We start from the raw sequence: 20,209 nt of genomic DNA, 5'->3' as shown, positions 1-20,209 counted from the left end.
AGTCCAGGTCTCCTTGAGGGCAGATGCAGTGCAGGAAGGCAGAATTTTGCACCACAAAAGCTCTTTTTCTGAAGTGTTAAGGTTAAATGAGGCGTGATGCCCTGTCAGTCATGAATGAACATTTTGTACATTAAATATAATTCACATGTGGGGACAGAATTTGCATAGAATTGAGATTAATCCTGAAAGTAATGTTCTTGAGACTGTTTGTTGCTGAGCTCACCTGTTGAGTCATCATGAAAATTAATTCTTGATGTGTTGTAATTCTCCTTTACATTTAGTTGTTTTCTTTCTATGAGTTTATTTATTACATTTATGCAAATAGTTGTACTTTGTTGAGTGTGTTGCTTACATACATAGTGTTACTGGACTCCCTCACAGCATAGCAATCAATATCTATGCTTACATCTGCCCTCAATCACATTTTAAAACCTAAAACATACTCATAATTATCTCTTTCCTCTATGACTTATTTTTTCGGAACACTTAAACCAACATTGTTCACATTGAAAATAAAGGTGAGCTCACTAGAAAGTAATGCATCAAAAGTCCCTATTTACAGTACAGTCTGCAGCACCACCTGGTGGGAAGCAGTGTGTGAGCGAGAAGCTCAGGACACGAATGGCAGGCTGTGGCAGTGCTCAGGGCCCAGTGAGAGGCCGAGAGGAGGTAGCCCAGACCCACCTCAGTCAGTGTAATGTTTACCTTTACTTTTAGCTGAGTTGAGTGTCGGCTGTGTCTCACTGGCTTAGTGCACTCCAAGTTAATGGATTGGCTTTCACATTTCTCCCTACCAAGGTGCAGTGCAATATTCATCAGACAAAATTGAGATATGTATTGACACTGGTGGTCTACATGTGTACAGAGGAGTAGCTGCCATGTCATGAGGGCCACTCACTCTGGGACTGTATTTCACATTGGACATCTGTATTGTACACTTCATACCCAGACAAGAGGAGGTGAGCCTGCCACACTATTTGTATTATCAGCTTGATATGAGGATTGTGTATTTGTTATTCAGCATCTGTTTGTAACCTCAGCTTCTGAATAATGTCACTTGTCACTCCACGGAGTGGGTCACAGCTCCCAAGGTGGTGCTGTGTTGCTTCTCTCGGCTCATTCATGTCAGACACACATCAGGGTCTTGAGATGCTACTTTTCTAATATCTGGACAAGAGTACGTGTGGTGGTGTAGGTACACGGGTACACACTGTGGTGGGTGTCAGGAGTACATCACTGGTGAGTGCTTGGATGGACTATCATCTATACAGGTCAGGTTAAAATAGAAAATAATTACTTCAGTTTGTTTTATACGTCAAACACCAAAATATCTGACAAAACCTAAAAGTACAATAAATAACATGTTAAGTAACAAAACTTAAATATAATTGACATTGTTACTACTTAATGCAGAACAAAAAATAAAATGTCACTAACAACAAAATGTCAGGTTAAGAAAAAACAAATAAAATCTAACTGGTTAAATTAAGTAAGAGAATGTCACACTGTGTACCTTGACAGGGTGACAGGACACAGTAAGGGTTAAACCCCAGGCATGCAGCTGCAGGGGGATGGCAATGGTGACGGTGATAGTGAGGGGCTAACAAAGGCTATAATACAAGTTCATGTTTTGGTAACACAACACTGTTTCCTCCCTCAGTGAACCTCACCCTGGAGTGATGCACAGCCACAGCTACAGCCACAGCCTCCGCCTCAGCCACAGCCACAAGACACCCATCCGTGTTTCCAGCCATGGAGGCAGCACAACTCCCTGTCCCACAAGAGGATGGCAGGACACAGCCTCCCCTTGGCTGTGGCTCCTCCTGCTACATGCTACACGCTACACATCTGCACTTTTTAAACTATGTCATCTTATTTTATTTTGATCAAGAGAAGAAGGGAGGTCATGTCACTGCAAACCCTACTGGCTGTGTGAAAGAATCACACAGAGTGTGTGTGTGTGTGTTGAAAAGATCCGAATAAGATGTCGAATTGAACAAGATCGGAATAATGTGAGCTGAGGATAACTGTATATGTAGTCTGCTGAAGAGTGTGTGTATGTGTGTGAGTGTTAACTTTGCATGAAACACTAGTGGAAAGATTGAGAGGAGAAAGAAGGGAAGATTATCGCATGTTTTAGGAGCAAGAGCAATGGGGAGGTGTCTAAATCTGGATGAGCCATATCTGGACAAGAGCTGGTGGTGCACTGGGTCTGGTGGTGAAGATGGTGGTGTTGAGGGAAGGAAGAAAATAGTGATGCAGAAGACTAGGCTATGCAGGTGGTGTAGGAGAGGTGTGTGGTGGGAGCATGTGGTGTGTGGCAAGGATCAACACACAGGCAAGAATAAAAGATATATACTTTCTTTCGTTCAGGGGGAGGGGGACACACACACACACACACACACACACACACACACACACACACACACTCTCTCTCTCTCTCTCTCTCTCTCTCTCTCTCTCTCTCTCTCTCTCTCTCTCTCTCTCTCTCTCTCTCTCTCTCTCTCTCTCTCTCTCTCTCTCTCAGTATGTCCCCCACAGTATGTTGACAAACCCACAGTCACTCCCCACATCCACCCCCACTCAATAAACACACACTCTCAGTCCACCCTCCACATATTTCTCTCTCACTTACTCTCTCTCTTGGTGTCAACAGTGTACAGAACAGTAGTGGTGTGTGTCGTCACCTCCAGACTTGAAACAAGACCCAAGAAACAGAGTAGGTGGGAAGAAACACAAACCCTTCCCAACCTTGCCTCACTGTCCCCAACACCACACTCGTACTAAACACTAGGCTGGGAAAAGGACTAGGGGTGGAGGAAGAGGGGACAAACCAGAGGAAATTTCTACTGTTTCTTAATTTCCTGAGTGGTGAAGCTAATGATGGACAGCCACAGCACCTCAGACTAAGATGGGGACTAACAAATGCAATGTAAGGGAACATGTAGCATTACATCCTCTTTACCACTTCTCTACCTCGATCTCTACACTCCATCTCTCTCCAAACACACACACCTCCCATCACCTCTTCCTCTACACAAAGTCACAACCTAGTCAATCCTGCAACTTTCCTTACTCACACACAAGAGAGCCATGAAACAGGAAGGAAACAAGCAGGAACGGAAGCGAGCCAGGACACACACACCTTCCCACAGATCCAAAAATACAAAAGGGCGAAGGGCAGGAAGGCTGGTGGGAGTGGAAAATGCACTGGGGAAGGGATGGAAAAAGTTCAGAGCGTTCCCTGACCAGCCCCTCACCACCACACACTCCGCTGCCCCTCACAACTCGTCCTCAAAGCGGTCCAGGTTGTGGAGGTGGTCGCCGTAGTCTGTTGCCTCCGAGCCGACAAACACGTCATGATGCTCCAGCACCTCCAGGAAGGACAGCAGGTCATCCCCGTCGTCATCTGCTGCGCCAAACAGATGGTCCACTTCATCCTCGGCTATGTCCCTGAGGAGGCAGTCAAGAGTTACTCAATGGTCTGTGTTATGCTGGTGAGTGTTTGTGACGCTGCCTGTGGTGTCATGCTTTTCATTATTCACCAGCCAGGCTTCCCACACCACACTCACTTTGCTTCATATTCAGAAATGCTATTTTCAAAGGCCACAGAGATGATTAGCAGGGTTTTCAAGTTTCTCCTGTTAATAATGTAAAAATCTTGTGACTGCCTCTAGAACTATAAAAACACCTTAAAAACTTGTGTAAATCTGAATAAAGCTTTTTGAAATAGTGGAGGTGACGCGCTAAAAATTTTGAGAATACGAGCTTTTAACAGATTCAATCCACGTATGTTACTTTATATTGTAAGAGATTTGATCTACTCCATTAAATCACAACATTCAATATGCACAAAATACTGTACTGAGTGCTTACTTAAAGACTAACAAGAGTGACATGCAGCAAGTTAGTACAAGCACCAAACACTCCCAGTACAGTGCCTCATCAGCCACCACCACATGCCTCCAACACACACCCTGTTAACCCACACACATACACACACACCAGGCAAGCCCACACCACTCTTAGCCCACTAAAGCCTGGACATTCTTACTGAGTTGGATCACACACAAAATTGAAGACTTTTTATGTACATCAGAATGACTTACAATTTGCTCCATGCTAAAGACTGAATTAGTAGATAGAGATGAAATAGTACTGGTATAAGGCAAGATAAGTTAGTATACAAAAGATAAGGTGAGTAATAAGGACAATATATATATATATATATATATATATATATATATATATATATATATATATATATATATATATATATATATATATATATATATATATATGACTGGAACAACTGGGAGAAAAAAAATAAATAAACTGACAACAACAAGATGATCAACAAAGCCTACACAGGATTAGAAAACTAGAAAGAATGAGTAAAGAGGACTAAATACATGACTAGAACAGCTGGGAGAGAAAATAAACTAACAGAAACAATAAGATAATTAATGACTATACAAGATTAGAAAACTACAAGACACTGAGGAATAAAGAAAACTAAATATATATGACTAGAACAGCTAAGAGAGAAAAACAAACTAACACAATCAATAAAATAAAACAGAAAAACAACACAGATTGAAAAACTATAAACTATGTAACAAGAAACACTAGAACAACTATGAAGAGAATAAATAAACTAACAAACAATAAGGTAATAAATAAAAGAGAACAAAGGATTAAAAAACTAGAAACTGAAAGACCAAATGTTAGGCAGACCACATGACTACACACTAAGGTATCAACAAGAGGGGGAGGCAAGACAGTGGCATACTCATTGGTAGGGACGACCCAGGCCAGGATCTCCTCTCGGTCCAGCACGCCGTTGCCATCCTTGTCGTGCTCGTGGTCAAACTTGTCCTTCTCAGTCAATAGCCACTCTCGGTCCTTGTCTTGCCCTGCCAACACCACCACCACCACCACTACCATTACCAACACACGCAGGCCTCTATTCAGAAAGGCTTTGCTCTCACCATCACTACTTTCCATAGGCTGCAGTTGAAGGTACTCATGTTATTAAGGGTATTTTTTATGGTTCTATTGATGGACAAGGGAAATTTCTGGGTTATAAGGAAAATCTATCTTGAAAACCCAGCTAGTCGTCTCTGTGGCCTTGGAAAAATGTGGTAAGAGAGCAAGGTGTTTCTGGATATGGACAAATCACACACATACACACACACACACACGCACAAGGGTCCACTAAAGACGCCAGACCCTGAAGTAGACAGTGTTTGTACTGTTTATCTTCACAACACACAAAACTGGTGGGAAAAATAACGCTCAACTCCTTCAGTACTGGGACACATGTTTTTACCTTTGAGTTTTGTGCAGGATTAGACCATTTTATTGACATTAGGAAGGGTCTATGGAGCTCAGAAGATTAATGGCCTGAGTCTGCACTATTTTAATCCCTCACATGAGTTTCTAAAGCTGTACAAAATCACCAAACAGAAAGCAGAATGGATATGGAAATACATCACAGTACTGAAGGATTTAAGGCGCCACACACTGAAAGGGAAATTGTTAAACTGTTTGTCTTTGCTCCATACAACACTGCACTATCAAGAACCACAAGCTTGAATGAAAGGAGTTAAGTCTTCCTCATAACCTGAAGGCAATGGAAGTCTATAAACAGCACAGTGTCATGAGGAGGCAAAGATCAAACTGAGAGTACAAGTTTAGTTCACATCACAACAAGGACGGTTGATGGTGCAACTCCCTGACATGACTGGTGAGTGAAAAAAAATCCAACCTGGTGCTTTATCTGCTGTGTGTGTGTGTATTTACCTAGTTGTAGTTTTACAGGGCCTGGGCTTTATGCTCGTGTGGCCCCATCTCCATATCTACACTTATCCAATTTTTCTTTAAAGCAATGCACACTCATTGCTGACACCACTTCCTCCCTCAAACTGTTCCAAGTCTCAACACATCTTTGCAGGAAACTATATTTTTTAACATCTCTCAGACATCTTCCCTTGTGTGTGTGTGTGTCCATTTACTAATACAGAATTTAGCCAAGTTTCTGCACCCTGCCTCTGTTTCATCCTTCACAAACATTCCTTGCCCAATCAGCACTCTCTCTAACCCACAACAAATGTCAGTGTTTTCTTAAGCATTGAGAAATTCTTGTTCCTCTCCTCTGCATACAAACCCACAAATATTCACTAATCTTGTTTTACTCTGCACTTATTTTACTGAACACCTCAAGAACCAGATATTTTTGTTCTTGCACGTGTAAAGTGTTCAAATCCACGCCTCACAGTGCTACCCTGGTGCGTTGGTGTGTGCGTGTGTGAAGGTGAGTCTTACTTGTTATAATTTGCATTCTTCATAAAAAGAAATTCGTCACGGCTCAACATTGCATCCCCATCAATGTCGAAAGAAAGGAACCTCTCCTTTCTTAGCTTCATTTCCTCGTCTGTCTTCCCTGCACCATATTTCTCTGCAACAGTCACACTTCTGGCTTGCAATGCTTCTCAACCCTCTCTGCCTTCCCTCCTGCCCTCATTACTCCTTCATTCACTACACACTCTTCCTCCACCTTTGAGTAATCCTTTTTGGCACTTTTACACAAGGATGACTGATAATGATGTGATATGACCATCTAGACCACAGTACGGGTTTAAAAAGCAACACAACACACTGTACCTCACACCTTTCAATTTTACCTTCCTTCCCTCATGATAGGAAAAGGAAAAGGACTTAAATATTTTGTTAGTCAGTCAAATATATATATATATATATATATATATATATATATATATATATATATATATATATATATATATATATATATATATATATATATATATATATATATAAAAAAGAATAGAAAAGTCTTAATGTTTTGTCAGTCATTGTAAAAAAAGAGGATTTAAATATTTTTCTAGTCAATGTGATCAAAAAGAAATAAAATCAAATAAATTAAATAATGTTTTGCTAGTCAATGTCAAATTCAAAATAAAAAAAAAGGAAAAGGACTTAAATATTTTGCTAGAACCAATGGAAAAAAAAAAAAAAAAAAAGAACAAGAAAAAGCTTTAAAGTTTTGCTAGTCAATATTAAGAAAAAAAAATAATAAACAAATAAAAAAAATAAATAAATAAAGATTCAATATTTCGGTAGAGTCGATGTAAATGGAGGCAAACAGAGAGCAGGCGACAACTTCTGGTATAGATGAGCAGAGCAACTTTAAGAAATGATTTACACACAACTCATACACCTGACTCAAAACAAGAAAAACAGAACTATTTAGAAACCCATTTTAAGATTTTATCCGTCTGAGGTGAGCTGCTGGTACACAAATAGAACAAGGAGCAAAAAAATGATGATATTATGACATGTCTTATTTTTCCCCTATTTTTCTGTTTTTTCCTTTCTTTTTTCTAAGTAAGAGAGGAAAACCAACACCAACAAAACAATTAAACCAAGCGACCAAAACACCAGTCCGTGCCAAGTATGTGCCGCAACACACCCTCATACGCCAAATTTATTAGGAAATCACACCCACACACCATACATTTAGTTCAACACCACCTCCTACCACCATCTCACTTTATACCAGACAACACCATTTTAAACCCTTCCTTACTTGCTCACACCACACACATTATACAAAGAACAGTCTGTCCCCCATTTAATTCAACACAACCTCCCGTCACCATCTCAATTTACACCAAACACTATTTTGAACCCTCCTCCTTACTTGCTGACATTCCCCAAAGATGCTGCCTCACTCCCCTCCAGCACCCCAGAGCCATCCAAGTCCATCTTAGAGAACCTCATGTAATATTTCTTGACTGCCTCTCGTTGCTCCATCCCTTCCTTGTAATCTTCTATGGACACATCTGTAAGTGGTGGTGGTGGTGTCTTCTGCTTGTCTATTCTATTTATCTCCTTGCCTGCTTATCTTTCCTATGTTGCCTTGCCTACTTGTCTCTCCTGTGTCTCCTTGTCTGCTTGTGTGTCCTCTATAACTGGCTTTCACTTTTATTTCACCACCAAGGAAAGACAGGCCATGATGTGCAAAGCTGTCTATCTGTTCCCAGCAGTCCAAATGAGATGACATGGACAAACTACACACACTCAAACACACACATTCACACTCTTGTCCAATACACCTGGTTTTCAAATCTACAAGGTGACACAACGCACCACACACTCACACACACACGCTCATTCACACTCTTAGCCTTGTCTGTCCCTAATGGAAGGTGACTCTAATGGACCACTGTTACACTAAACACTAACTGGTAACTGTGATTCAATTTGTGAGTTTTTTACATATTTTTGACGTTAGTGATAAATGATGATGGTAATGATGATGATGAATAAAAATAGTGAAGAGGTCCCAGTTCGCTCATTTTGCCCCTTCTAGTCACAATGAAAGCGGAATCCACACTCCTCTATCAACACACAGTAATGCACAGTCCTTTAATGATGGTAATGATGATGAAAAAAAATAGTGATGAGGTCCCAGTTCGCTCATTCTGCCCCTTCTAGTCACAATGAAAACGGAATCCACACTCCTCTAGTAACACACAGTAATGCACAGTCCTTTAATGATGGTAATGATGATGAAAAAAATAGTTATGAGGTCCCAGTTCGCTCATTCTGCCCCTTGTAGTCACAATGAAAACGGAATCCACACTCCTCTGTTGGATATTTTTGATTACCCTTGGCCAGGTCTTACATAAAATAAATAAATAAGTAAATAAATCAAACAATCCTCACCTTTATCGCCAATGTACTCCTGGAAGTCAATGTTTCCATCCTTGTTGGTATCCTTCTCCTCCAGGGTCTGCTCCAGGATGACGGGCAGCATGTCGGGTGTTCCTCAGGGTGGGAGAACGCCAGAAATTCCTCCTCGTCCAGCCGGCCATCAATGTTCTTGTCTGCCGCGTTGAACAGCTGTCGGTCTTCGCGTAGCAGCTGTTGGGTGTGTGTGGAGGTTTTCACTACATGGAATTCAGTATACGTGTTCTTTTTCGTTTATCTTTTCATATAACGGGAAAACTGGGTCAAGGAAATAAAAATAGTTACTAAAAAAGGCTCAGTTAAAAAAGAAGAAAAGGCTCAGTTACAAAAAAAAAAAAAAATACTTGGTTTCTGAGTGATCAAAGAATACAATATATTAGTACATAGAGTATTTTGAACTGCAATAAAAAAAAAGCCAAATTGAAAAAAAAAAAAAAAAAGGGCTAAATGAGTAATGAAAAATGCCCTCTTGCTTTGTGAATGATCATGGAACACTTCAATTTTTAGTTGCATGATAGGGAAAAATGGCTAACGATGAAGGAAAGGTGCGTTAAATACCAGTGAACGTGTTAAAGCAGTCGTGACAAGAGAAATACAGCGTCACTATATAGAGTATTTTGGCCCATTGAGGTATGAAAAATGTCCACTTGCTTTCTGAGTGACCACAGAATACTTCCACCTTCCCTACACCACCACCACCACCACCACCACCTTCCCTGTACTCTCACCCTCTATCTCCCTGCCCTCCCTCCCTACCTACACCACAACCACCTCCCTGCACCACCACTGTCCCTACCCTCACCATCCTCACCACACCACCATATGCACCAGCCTTCCTACACCACTACCCTCTCTAAACCATCACCACCACTACACCATCACCTTCCCTGCACCACCACCAACACCACCACTACACCAACCTCCCTGCCTCCTTCACCCTCCCCTTCCCCGCTGCCTCACCCTCTGCTCCTCCGCCTGGTCCTCCTTCTCCAGCAGCTTCTGGTCGTCAGGGTCATTGATGCCATAAGTCTCTGAAATATACTCCGCCCAGGTCACATATCCGTCCTCATCCTCATCCACTTCGTCCATCCGCTCAGCACTCTCCTCCTCCGATAGCATCCTGTAAAGACACACACATGCACACAGGTTAATGCTGTCTCCTGACTTGCTGACTATAATCTTCCAGTGCTTTCCATACACCCCTCATGATTAATTAATGGCCACAGTCTTCACTATTTTAACTCCTTCAGTACTGGGACATGTTTTTATCTTACGATTTGTGTACCATTAGACCATTTTATTGATATTAGGAAGGGTCCATGGCGGTCAGCAGATTAATGGCCACAGTCTTCACTATTTTAATCCCTTCAGTACTGGGACATATTTTAACCTTAAAATTTGTGTACCATTGGACCATTTTATTGATATTAGAGAGGATCCATGGCAGTCAGAAGATTAATGGCAACAGTCTTCACTATTTTAATCCCTTACATAAGTTTCTGAAGCTGTATAGAATCACCAAATAGTCACCAGAATGAATATGGACATACATCACAGTACTGAAGGGGTTAAGTACACAAATGATCCTTTTAGTGGTAGAGGAACAAAGGGAGTGGATCCTTCTCTTACCTGAAGGAGCGCAGGATCCAGGAGTGCAGTTCCTTGCGGTCAATGGTCTTGTCGTTATTGCGGTCCATCTTCAGCAGCAGCACCTCCAGCCTGCGCTTAGCCTCGGCAGGGGGAAGCTGGTCGTACTCCTCTGCCTCCTTAGTGCTGCCTGTAAATGCCATATCATTACTAGTACCACCACCATTACTACTACTACTACTACTGCTAATATCAATACTACTACCACCACCACTACTACTACTACTGATATACCAAATACTCCTGCTTCCTTGTACTATTACTACAACTACTATTATTCTGATGTACCAAAGCCTCCATCCCCGACCACACCCCAGCACAGATCGCCCCCCCATAATCAGACTCCCCAAGCACACCCAACACCCACAGCCAAGCCACCACCACATGACCACCCCCCCCAGCACACCATGACCCGACTGACCTAAGATTGCCTCGTGGTCAAACTCGACATGGTGCTCTCCGTCCTCGTAGTGTGCGTGGTCGCGTGGTGAGCGAGATCCATCCGCCTCTCGCTCCTTGTGTGGGTTGTGCAGGTGGTGAGTGTGACCCTGCACACACCCCGCCACCACCACCATCACCACCACCAATGTCACTCCCCAGCTCCTCATGTTGCCTTTCTGGAAATACAAAGCTTATATTTCAGTTTACCCATTCAGTACCATGATGTGTTTCCATATTTATTCTACTTTCTATTTGGTGATTTTATACAGCTTCAGAAACTCATGTGAGGGATTAAAATAGTGAAGATTCTGGCCATTAATCTTCTGACCTACATAGACCCTTGCTAATGTGAATAAAATGGTCTAATCGTTTACAAATCCCAAGGTAAAAATGTGTCCTAGAACTGAAGGGGTTAAAATAGTGAAGACTGTGGCCATTAATCTTCTGAGCTCCCCAGACCCTTGCTAATGTCAATAAAATGGTCTAATCATATCCAAAACTCAAGGTAAAAATGTGTCCCAGTACTGAAGAACTTAAAATAGTGAAGACTGTAGCTATTAATCTTCTGACCTCCATAGATCCTTGCTAATGTCAATAAAATGGTCTAATCATGCACAAAATTCAAGGTAAAAATGTGTCCCAGTACTGAAGGGGTTAAAATAGTGAAGACTGTAGCTATTAATCTTCTGACCTCCATAGATCCTTGCTAATATCAATAAAATGGTCTAATCATACCCAAACCTCAAGGCAAAAATGTGTCCCAGTATTGATAAAGGCTAAGTTTAAGATTAGCTTAGATTAGGTTAAATTGGGTTAAGTTTGGTTAGGTTAGATTCAGGATTAGGTTAGGTTAGGGTAAATTTGCAGTTAGAACCAATATACCCTATCTTATATTTCTTTTTCCCTATGTCTAACAAGCTTGGGGACCTCCTGGGAAAGCGGGGTTTTAACCTAACATAACCCCATTTTCCGATAGGGTAAAATGGGGTTAGTAATGCTAAAAGTGTGACCCAGACCGTGAGATTGTGCATAGTTACTGGAGGTGTATTGGTTCAAACTGCAATAATTCTCAAGTTAGGTTAGGTGCATTTTGTGTTTAGTTAGTCGAAAATACAAAACAAAACAAAAATAAATAAAAAAAACTGCTAAACTCACATTCCTAAGAAATCTAAGGATAAAAAACGCCTATATTTAGCGAACGAAGGATTTATAAACACTAATATAATTCTTACTTAAAGTCTCTACCTCAAGTTAAATTAATGAACACACCACAATAAACCTATAACTACCACCACCACAGCACCACTCACTCAACACAACACAGCACAGCACAGCATACACAGCCTCACTCCAACACTCCCACCTTCACCTGTGCGCCGCTCCCTCACCTGTCTTTATTGGCACACCTTTGCCACACCGCCACACCTGCACTCTGCCAATGGTGGACTCACACGCGGGCTGACGTGGTTGTGGGAGTGCCAGTGCCAGGTGTGGGAGGCTGCCAGGTTTGTGTCACTGCCTACTTGTCTGTCTAGGGTCGCCACTCTCTGCCTGTGATGACGAGCCTGTGTGTTTTGTCTACTTTCACTCTTCTCAACGGGGTGACTTTTACGCTATTTTTGTTTCCAAGGGGTGATTAATTGTTTTCAGGGTGTTCTGTTTCTCCCAGGGTTTATCTTTTGGTTCTGGGGATGTTTGATTATTGCAGGAATGCTCTGAGGAGGATGGGGTATTATGGAGGGGTCATATATTTACTTCATTCATGTCCTGTTTATCTATTTATTACTTATTACTTCCTATCTCTTCTCTTTCTCTTGATTTTAAGCACGAGGAGAAACTTTAACTATCTATCCTTTGTTTCCATTATTGAGAAAGGTTAATCTGCGGCGGTCTAATCTGTCACCTTGTTGGCCCCACCACGCTGCATCAGTACACGTCACCCCGCCTCCTCAGTGAATGGTTTCCTCGTCAGCTGCACCATATGAAAAGAAGACTTGTATACAGCTGCTGCTTACCTCAACCCACCCTTTCACTGCTGCTAATAACACCTTGACATCTGTGGGAATTTTGATCTTTTGAGTGTACAAGTTAAGAAATGTGTGTAATAGCTGATACCCAACTTTACCAACCCCTTCAACTGCTACTAATGACACCACGACGTTGAATTTTGTAGCAATCCTTCGCCATTTCAATTAACAAAAAATTCACTCCATATTTCACTGTTCCCTCATCAGTGGCAGTACTAATCTCGCAATTGTACCATGCCATTTTTAGAAGCTGCAGCAGTGAAGGGATTAAAATGATAGCAAGGCAGCTGAAATATACCTTTGCAAGCTCCACACTGCATCACGTCACACTATCACAGCCTTCTAGTGGGCCACCTTGTTGCATCAGGCACTGTCACTCATCACTAACAGGATCATCACACCCTGGATCACTCACAAGACAGAGAATTGTCATTATCACTATCAAGGAACTTTTTTATCATTATTATTATTTTTTTTTTTTTTTTTTTTTTTTTTGTGTGTGTGTAGCAAGGCGTGAGTGTATATGTGTCTTTTTTGTATACCGGCCACACACTTGTGAATGAGGAACACTATATGACACCTGTGACTTGGTCTTTGCTGAACACTTGCGAATCAACACCCTACACTCTCTTCTCTCTCTCTCTCTCTCACACACACACATGCATGAAAGGTTACACACCACAATGACAAACAAAACTCTCCTCTCCACTGAACTTCACTACCACATAATACAGAATGGTCATCAACCTGCAGTGTATAGGCGATGACCTCTCCCTCCCTCCCAATGCACAGGGTCACAGGAGTCTGGGTGAGGCAAAGGTCAATGATTACAAACGGTACATGTGTCATTTTAGCAAGCCAAGGTAGTCTTACTCTGAAAAGCTTTACTAGATACTCCATGTTACTATTTGTTGTGTGTGAAGTGTCAGCATCCCCAGGTCAAGCCACACACACACACAACCTCACATCAAGCTGGGAAGCATCTGCAGCAGTCCAAGGCTCCACCACTACCAACACATGCCAGGGAACACACAAAGATGGATGGTAACTGACATTTAATATATTTGTATGTATATATATATTTATATATGTTAAATATAATCATAGAAGAAATATATATCTTTGCATCATTACAACAAATAATAATCCTTAAAATGATGAACAAAATACTGAATAGAAGGAATGAAGGAACCAACATGATGAAGACTAAGACTCAAGGTTCAGAGAGAAGGAACGACAATCAAAACCTACCAAGACAAGTCAAACCAAACCAAAACCTGATACTTGTTACAATAGTGATCCTTCCACAACACAACACTGGGCAGCACTGGGCAGGGCTGTGCAGGACTCCAGACACTGTTTACAGGATTACAGGATTACACTACATTAGTCACAGTCAAGCATAATACCAATCACCCTCATGTTACTGATACTGCCACCTAACACTCTATTGGTCTTACATACACTTACCCTTCTGTCTGTTTAATCCTTCACTGTGTCCTTCAAAGTGTGTGTGTGTGTGTGTGTGTGTGTGTGTGTGTGTGTGTGTGTGTGTGTGTGTGTGTGTGTGTGTGTGTGTGTGTGTGTGTGTTTTCTTCACATTTCCTACAAGGCTTCCCTCAGAATGAAACACTTATCAAAAATGCACAACTCAAGCCTGACCTTAGTTAGAAGATACAACCTGCTATGAAACTTAGAATAACCACAAGCAATGCATCACAGGAAATGGTGAGAGCAGCTCAATATCTAACGCTGCAACACTAGAAACCAAACCATCAACACACACACACACACACACACACACACACACACACACACACACACACACACACCTAAAACAAACCAAAAGAAAAAAATCAACAAAAACTAATCACAAATACAAGAGAATAACTATGATACACATGTTTACAAGGAAGATACATTTCAGAATCACATGAGTATAGAATTATAACATGATACTCTAATGATACAAGCCATGGTCCCTCTCACACAGTCACCACCAACCCTACAAACAGACACTCCTCCCTCGACAAATACACAAGAGGAGGAGTGAACTGAGTGACATTAAATCAACATGGGGTAGTTTGTGTGTTGTTTACCAGATGCCACCAGAGACAGTGTTTGTAAAGATGGTGTTCAAACACTGCAAAACCTTCCTGTTCACAGTATCAAGGTAGGAACGTGACACCTGATTCTTTAATGTCTTCTAAGCTAGTCTATGGTTCTGTGAGTATGTCTGCATCTTACACTGGTCAATTGAGTCAAATGAAAGGATGAATTAGTATCCCTATGAATTATTACTGCTCATCACTATGTTCTTTGGGAAATGTAAGCATTCTCTACCATGTCTGCTAAGTAAATTAAAGGCATGTAAACTCTATCTCCTTCACTGTTGTTTTGGAAATTTAAGCCTTCACTACCATGTAAATTAAAGACATGTAAACTGGTATCTCTCTCACTGTTCTTTTGGAAATGTAAACCTTCTCTATTATGTCCGCTATATACACTAAAGGCATGTAAACTCGCATCCCTCACACTGTTCTTTTGGAGTGTCCACAAAACAAGGAAGAGGAAGATCTGATAAAAATGTTAAGGAGAAATTAAGCAGTCCATGTGTGCCCATCGTTATTCTAAACAGTCAGTCTCTGCTCACGCTGATTGCAAACCTTATGTTGGGGGAAAACGTGAGTGATTGGAAGTGCAAAGCAGTATGTGAGGGCTGCAATAATCACTAGTCTATTATACTGACCTGGTGCTGATAAGGAGTGTAGCCAGAGAAATGATAACTCGAGATTTCTGCCTGACTTTCTCTCACTCTCTCACATACACACACACAAACACACATGCATACAAAAGCAGTTGGAAATGACAGGTGGATATATGCAATCTTTAAGCAGCCTGGACACTGTGAACAAGGCATTACATACTTGCACTCATTACTAGAACAGGAAGGCAAACACTATTCCACTCCCTTATAACAGAATCTCCTTCCCTTGGTCACAATCACTATTTATTTTCACTTAAGATCAACACCTATCTTCCCCCATGGTTACACTTTGGGTCTAAAACTTAAGTCACCTTCAACACAAGATCTTTTGAGCTGTGTACGGGCAAACACTGACTATCTGAATACATGCACAGTAATGAGAGAAAGGAAACAGACACAGCCTTAACCTTACTAACTAAACTCTAACTAAACTCACTCAAGGTGTGTGGAGGAAATGTTCACCCATCAAATATTACCTAAGAGCTGCATACTGACTGTCAAACTTCGACAAAACACTGAAGAGCATGACAAAGGGACACAGGCGTAGGAAAGTCGTCTCCTGGTGCAGTATGATGTGTGGATATCATTGTATCACTGGTGTGGGGTGTGTTTGAGACTGAAAGTGTGGTACAGTGTGTGGCTGGGTGTGTAGAGGTGGAGAGAGTGGCCAGGCTAGGTAAGAAGATCCTCACTGAGACTTCTTGGTTGCAGCATCATATGAGGGAGGTGACTCGCTCTGTGGAGAAGATACAGGAGTCAGTGAACAACCTCCAGCAACATTACATCAATCGACTTACTGACACTGTACAAAAAGAAGAGCAAGATGAATCAGTGAGCAGAATATGAATACTTCTAACACAAGAAAGCATTGTCTCACTGCAGTATGGTCTGATGGAGTAATATAGAGACAAAACAAGTGAATTTAGACATCACAGGCAATACAATGGAAGCAATACAGGAGGGGAATGAGGCACTGGAGATATTTCACACTTACATAAGCTGGAGGTGGCACATATGCATACTGGGGGTTGCTGGGGTCATAGTAGGCACTCTGAGCTGCTTCTTGGGCCTTGGCATCTGAAACAACAAAACCATTATGTGAGTGGCACCTGAGTTTTTATTTACATTCTCAAATCACATTCAGGAAACACTTCTGGCTATACCTCAGTTACTATCAAAAAGCTCTTAGTACATGAGGACACATAGGTCTTTAAGAATGCTTTTAGGGTTCTAGTGACAGATTAACTACATTTCTACACTATTAACATTAACTACATTTACAACCCACTTAATCATTTCTGTAGCCTTTGAAAAGAATAAGAGTAAAACATTTTCAAACAAGGGCCCAAGACAGGTAGTGTGATCAGAGTGGCTGGCAGAGACAAGACACACACACACACACACCTGCAGCAGAAAATCCTGTGGCGGCTGGTGTGCCGTTCTGGAAGCCTAGGCCGGGGTATGGTGGTGGCGCATCGTACATGTAAACGCCATCCGCTGCCGAGAGAAAGCATTAATTGAAGAAAGTTAATTTATTTCAAGGTGGAGTGCTAACTTCTTTTTATGTATGAAAGTTTGGCATAAACAAAAAGAATACAAGAAAAGAAGAAAATGAAGTTGGCAGTCCCCAGAGTGTATAGTTGAAAGGACTTGCCAATATTTGAGGCCTTGAAACTTCCCTCTTGAAACAGTTGAAATATGAAGATACAAGTCTAAACAATAGCACTCCAATAACGTTCAGCTTGTTAAGGGACCGGCACCTCAGTGGGCCTTTTTTTTTTTTTTTTGCTTTTCACTATTTCTGTTGCCCTTGGCTGTTTTTCCCTCTTCCATAAAAAATAAATAAATAAATGCATAAATAAATAAATGTAAGCCTGAAAATTTATAACACACACAAGATTCCTTAATGATACAACACAACACACTCCCCATGGATACCCTGACCCCAGCCACAGCCTCACCTGGGGGCCGGTCAGGGAAGGTGTTGACGGGGGGAGCCCAGCCGTAGTAGCCGCCTGCTGGGGGAGCGTAGGCCGGTGGTGGTGCCTGGGTCCAAGTGCCGGTGGGTGGGGTGTAGGGTGGTGGGGCATTGCGAGCAAAGCCGGACTGCTGCATGTTCCTTGAGGCTGCAACGAGATCACACCTTACCATATGCTACAATCTCCATCCATTACACTATGCCTCTTTACCTCATTGCAGCACCTCAAATATTACCAAGAGATTGCTTCAGTCTGGTATAAATAGTGGTCTTCATTGTCTCCCAAATAGTGTGTTATTCATCCAACAAATTGACACTTTCCCCACTCGTCACAAGCATCACATCTCACGTGGGTATTCAAGATAGCTTACCCATGGAGGCCACCTTCAGCATGGCCTGGCCAAACTCAATGGCCCCACCGTGCTTGAACGTCAGCTTGAACTTGGCCTGGCCAGTCCATCCTCCGTTGGGCTGGGCGTTGACGGTGCCCTTGATGTAGTTGGCGCCAAACACTGGCTGCTCCAACTCAACCTGCAGCACAAACAATTTTACACTGGTGGCTGGAGTCTCACAAATTGCCAGAATTGGAAACATGGAGCCACAAATCTTTCCTTCTCTCTGTTATTCAAAACTCATTCACACTATCTTAGGAATGAAAAAGAAGGACGGCGACAAGGAACCAAGGCACGTGTTCTAGAGAACGCTTACCTCTGACTAAAGGCACAGAGGAGGCATGAAAATAACAAAGAGAATGTCACTAAGTGTACATGTAGCATTCACTTACAGTCATCTGCTGGTGGTCACCTAGCCAGCAGTTCCACTATGGAAGAAGTTCAGTGCTCAAAGTGATCAACTTTTGGGTAGGACAGAGACCACTCATATGCCACACACTGGACCAGCAAGGCCACAAACCTTACTCTACATATTGTACCTAATTGCTGCAGAATGAGTGGAGACTACACGCTAACAGCTTCGCCATGCGTGGGTCTCAAACATGGGTCTTTCTGATTGTGAGCCAAGCATGCTAACCACTACACTGCAGTGTGTGTGTGTGTGTGTGTGTGTGTGTGTGTGTGTGTGTGTGTGTGTGTGTGTGTGTGTGTGTGTGTGTGCATACATATGTACATTTACTCAATGTTTTTTTTTTTTTTTTTTTCCTCCTTTAGTTAAAGAACATTTCTCACTGCAATTGCAATCCAAATGTTTATTCCTGTTTTGGTTTCCCTCTTGGGACATGAACTTTCACTCTAGCTATCAGCTTGTCTTGGTAAGCAGTGAACCCGCACACAATGACTGATGTACCTACAAAGTGGGCAGTAAGTGGTTTCTGGTAACATGACTAACTTCCTGCTGATAATGAGCCATGAGACACATTATTCTCAAAACCTGTCACACATGGAAGTGTCATACTGAGTGTTACATAACCACAATGATTACTGTTATCTTATCACACAACACAATAATGCACTTTTCTCTCATACTCTCTCTCTTTTGTATGGAGAGAGAGAGAGAGAGAGAGAGAGAGAGAGAGAGAGAGAGAGAGAGAGAGAGAGAGAGAGAATCTTATCTGCTTTATGTGAGAGAGCTACTAGTAAAATAAATGAATAAATAAAGGTCCCACTACAGATGTCAGACCCAAGGAGAACAATCTCAAAGAACACCCAGCGCTGACCTGCTCAAGAGAGAAGAATGGGGCAGCAAAGGACTGCAGCCTGTCCTTGTGGTCCTTGTTGTTGAAGATGAAGCGGTGGGAGGTGAGGTACAGCCGGCCTGTCTTGCTGCCACGCATCTCAGGTGGCAGCGACCCCCCAAACTCCATTGTCACATGGTCACAGAAGAGGATGATGCTGCAGGAACACACACACCATTATCTCACCTTGCTGGCTGTGTACATGTTCACATAAGAAGCTTAAGAGTCACGAGGTAACACTGAGATGATATTAACTCTTTACCTGAGGCTACGTTTGGCTAAGTTGAGTTTTGATTCCTTCAGTGCGATAGTTTCACAGCTAATTCCTTCATTGTGTAGGGTCAGATTTGTAAAGGCATCATATTTTGCTTACATATGAATCAGCATTTCAAAATCAGCAAATCTAAGTTATTTCTCTACTTCTTGTGTCACTTTGGCATGAAAATGTTAATAAAAGCTTGACATTTAAAAAAAAAAACTTGGGACCAGCAGGGAAACAAATGAGTTGAATGAGTACAAAGCTAGCCCAGCCATCACATGAAAACGGAAGGGCTATTACAATGTTGTCCAATCGATCTAATAGGTAAAGTTTGTACACAGGCAGACTGACACGCAATGGTGCAGAATAGGAGTGTCTGTGGAGGTCAGTACAAGCCACTGGATGGCACACTAGTCGTCTTAATACCGATATTGTCTCAGCCTGGAAGTAATGAGGCACATAGTAACATTATTTTCCTACCCAACATCCGAGCAATGACTGGCCTCTACTTTCACGGCACCCTTTCGTTACTGCCCAGGCCTGACTCTTATATCTAACACCACACACAGCTTCCCTAAGGCATGCCAGAGTAGTGAAGATGTTTGGAGATGATCAATAAGGCTGT

The 20,209-nt window shown here is 42.0% G+C and overlaps 3 protein-coding genes across 11 annotated transcripts in view; all 3 read right to left on the bottom strand.

The window, feature by feature from the left end:
• Positions 1-2,513: 2,513 nt before the first annotated feature.
• On the bottom strand, positions 2,514-12,458 carry LOC123500379 (reticulocalbin-2-like). Its single transcript, XM_045249099.1, is given in 8 exon segments — positions 2,514-3,453; positions 6,328-6,460; positions 8,752-8,850; positions 8,853-8,949; positions 9,736-9,895; positions 10,405-10,552; positions 10,844-11,039; positions 12,315-12,458. Coding segments are annotated over 7 exon segments (996 nt in total). The 5' UTR covers positions 11,031-11,039; positions 12,315-12,458; the 3' UTR covers positions 2,514-3,281.
• Positions 12,459-14,397: 1,939 nt separating this feature from the next.
• The window catches only part of LOC123500303 (seipin-like), a 21,977-nt gene continuing 16,165 nt past the window's right edge, over positions 14,398-20,209 (bottom strand). For all 8 annotated transcript variants that reach the window (XM_045248992.1, XM_045249000.1, XM_045249010.1 and 5 more), the window contains exon 10: positions 14,398-14,722. The gene's annotated coding sequence lies outside the window, so the exon portion shown is untranslated. The remainder of the gene's footprint in view (positions 14,723-20,209) is intronic.
• The window catches only part of LOC123500353 (WW domain-binding protein 2-like), a 5,921-nt gene continuing 109 nt past the window's right edge, over positions 14,398-20,209 (bottom strand). The window contains exons 2-8 of one of the 2 annotated variants that reach the window (XM_045249058.1): positions 19,308-19,482; positions 18,344-18,349; positions 18,007-18,166; positions 17,619-17,783; positions 17,062-17,154; positions 16,652-16,734; positions 14,398-16,393 (exon numbers count right to left, since the gene is read on the bottom strand). In XM_045249058.1, coding sequence (XP_045104993.1) covers positions 16,346-16,393; positions 16,652-16,734; positions 17,062-17,154; positions 17,619-17,783; positions 18,007-18,166; positions 18,344-18,349; positions 19,308-19,482 — 730 coding nt within the window. In that variant the 3' untranslated portion in view covers positions 14,398-16,345. The remainder of the gene's footprint in view (positions 16,394-16,651; positions 16,735-17,061; positions 17,155-17,618; positions 17,784-18,006; positions 18,167-18,343; positions 18,350-19,307; positions 19,483-20,209) is intronic. The other variant, XM_045249066.1, reaches the window with a different exon arrangement.

This window comes from Portunus trituberculatus, chromosome 8, assembly GCF_017591435.1.
Source record: "Portunus trituberculatus isolate SZX2019 chromosome 8, ASM1759143v1, whole genome shotgun sequence".
Lineage (NCBI taxonomy): Eukaryota > Metazoa > Arthropoda > Malacostraca > Decapoda > Portunidae > Portunus > Portunus trituberculatus.
This window is presented reverse-complemented; position numbering and strand designations above follow the sequence as displayed.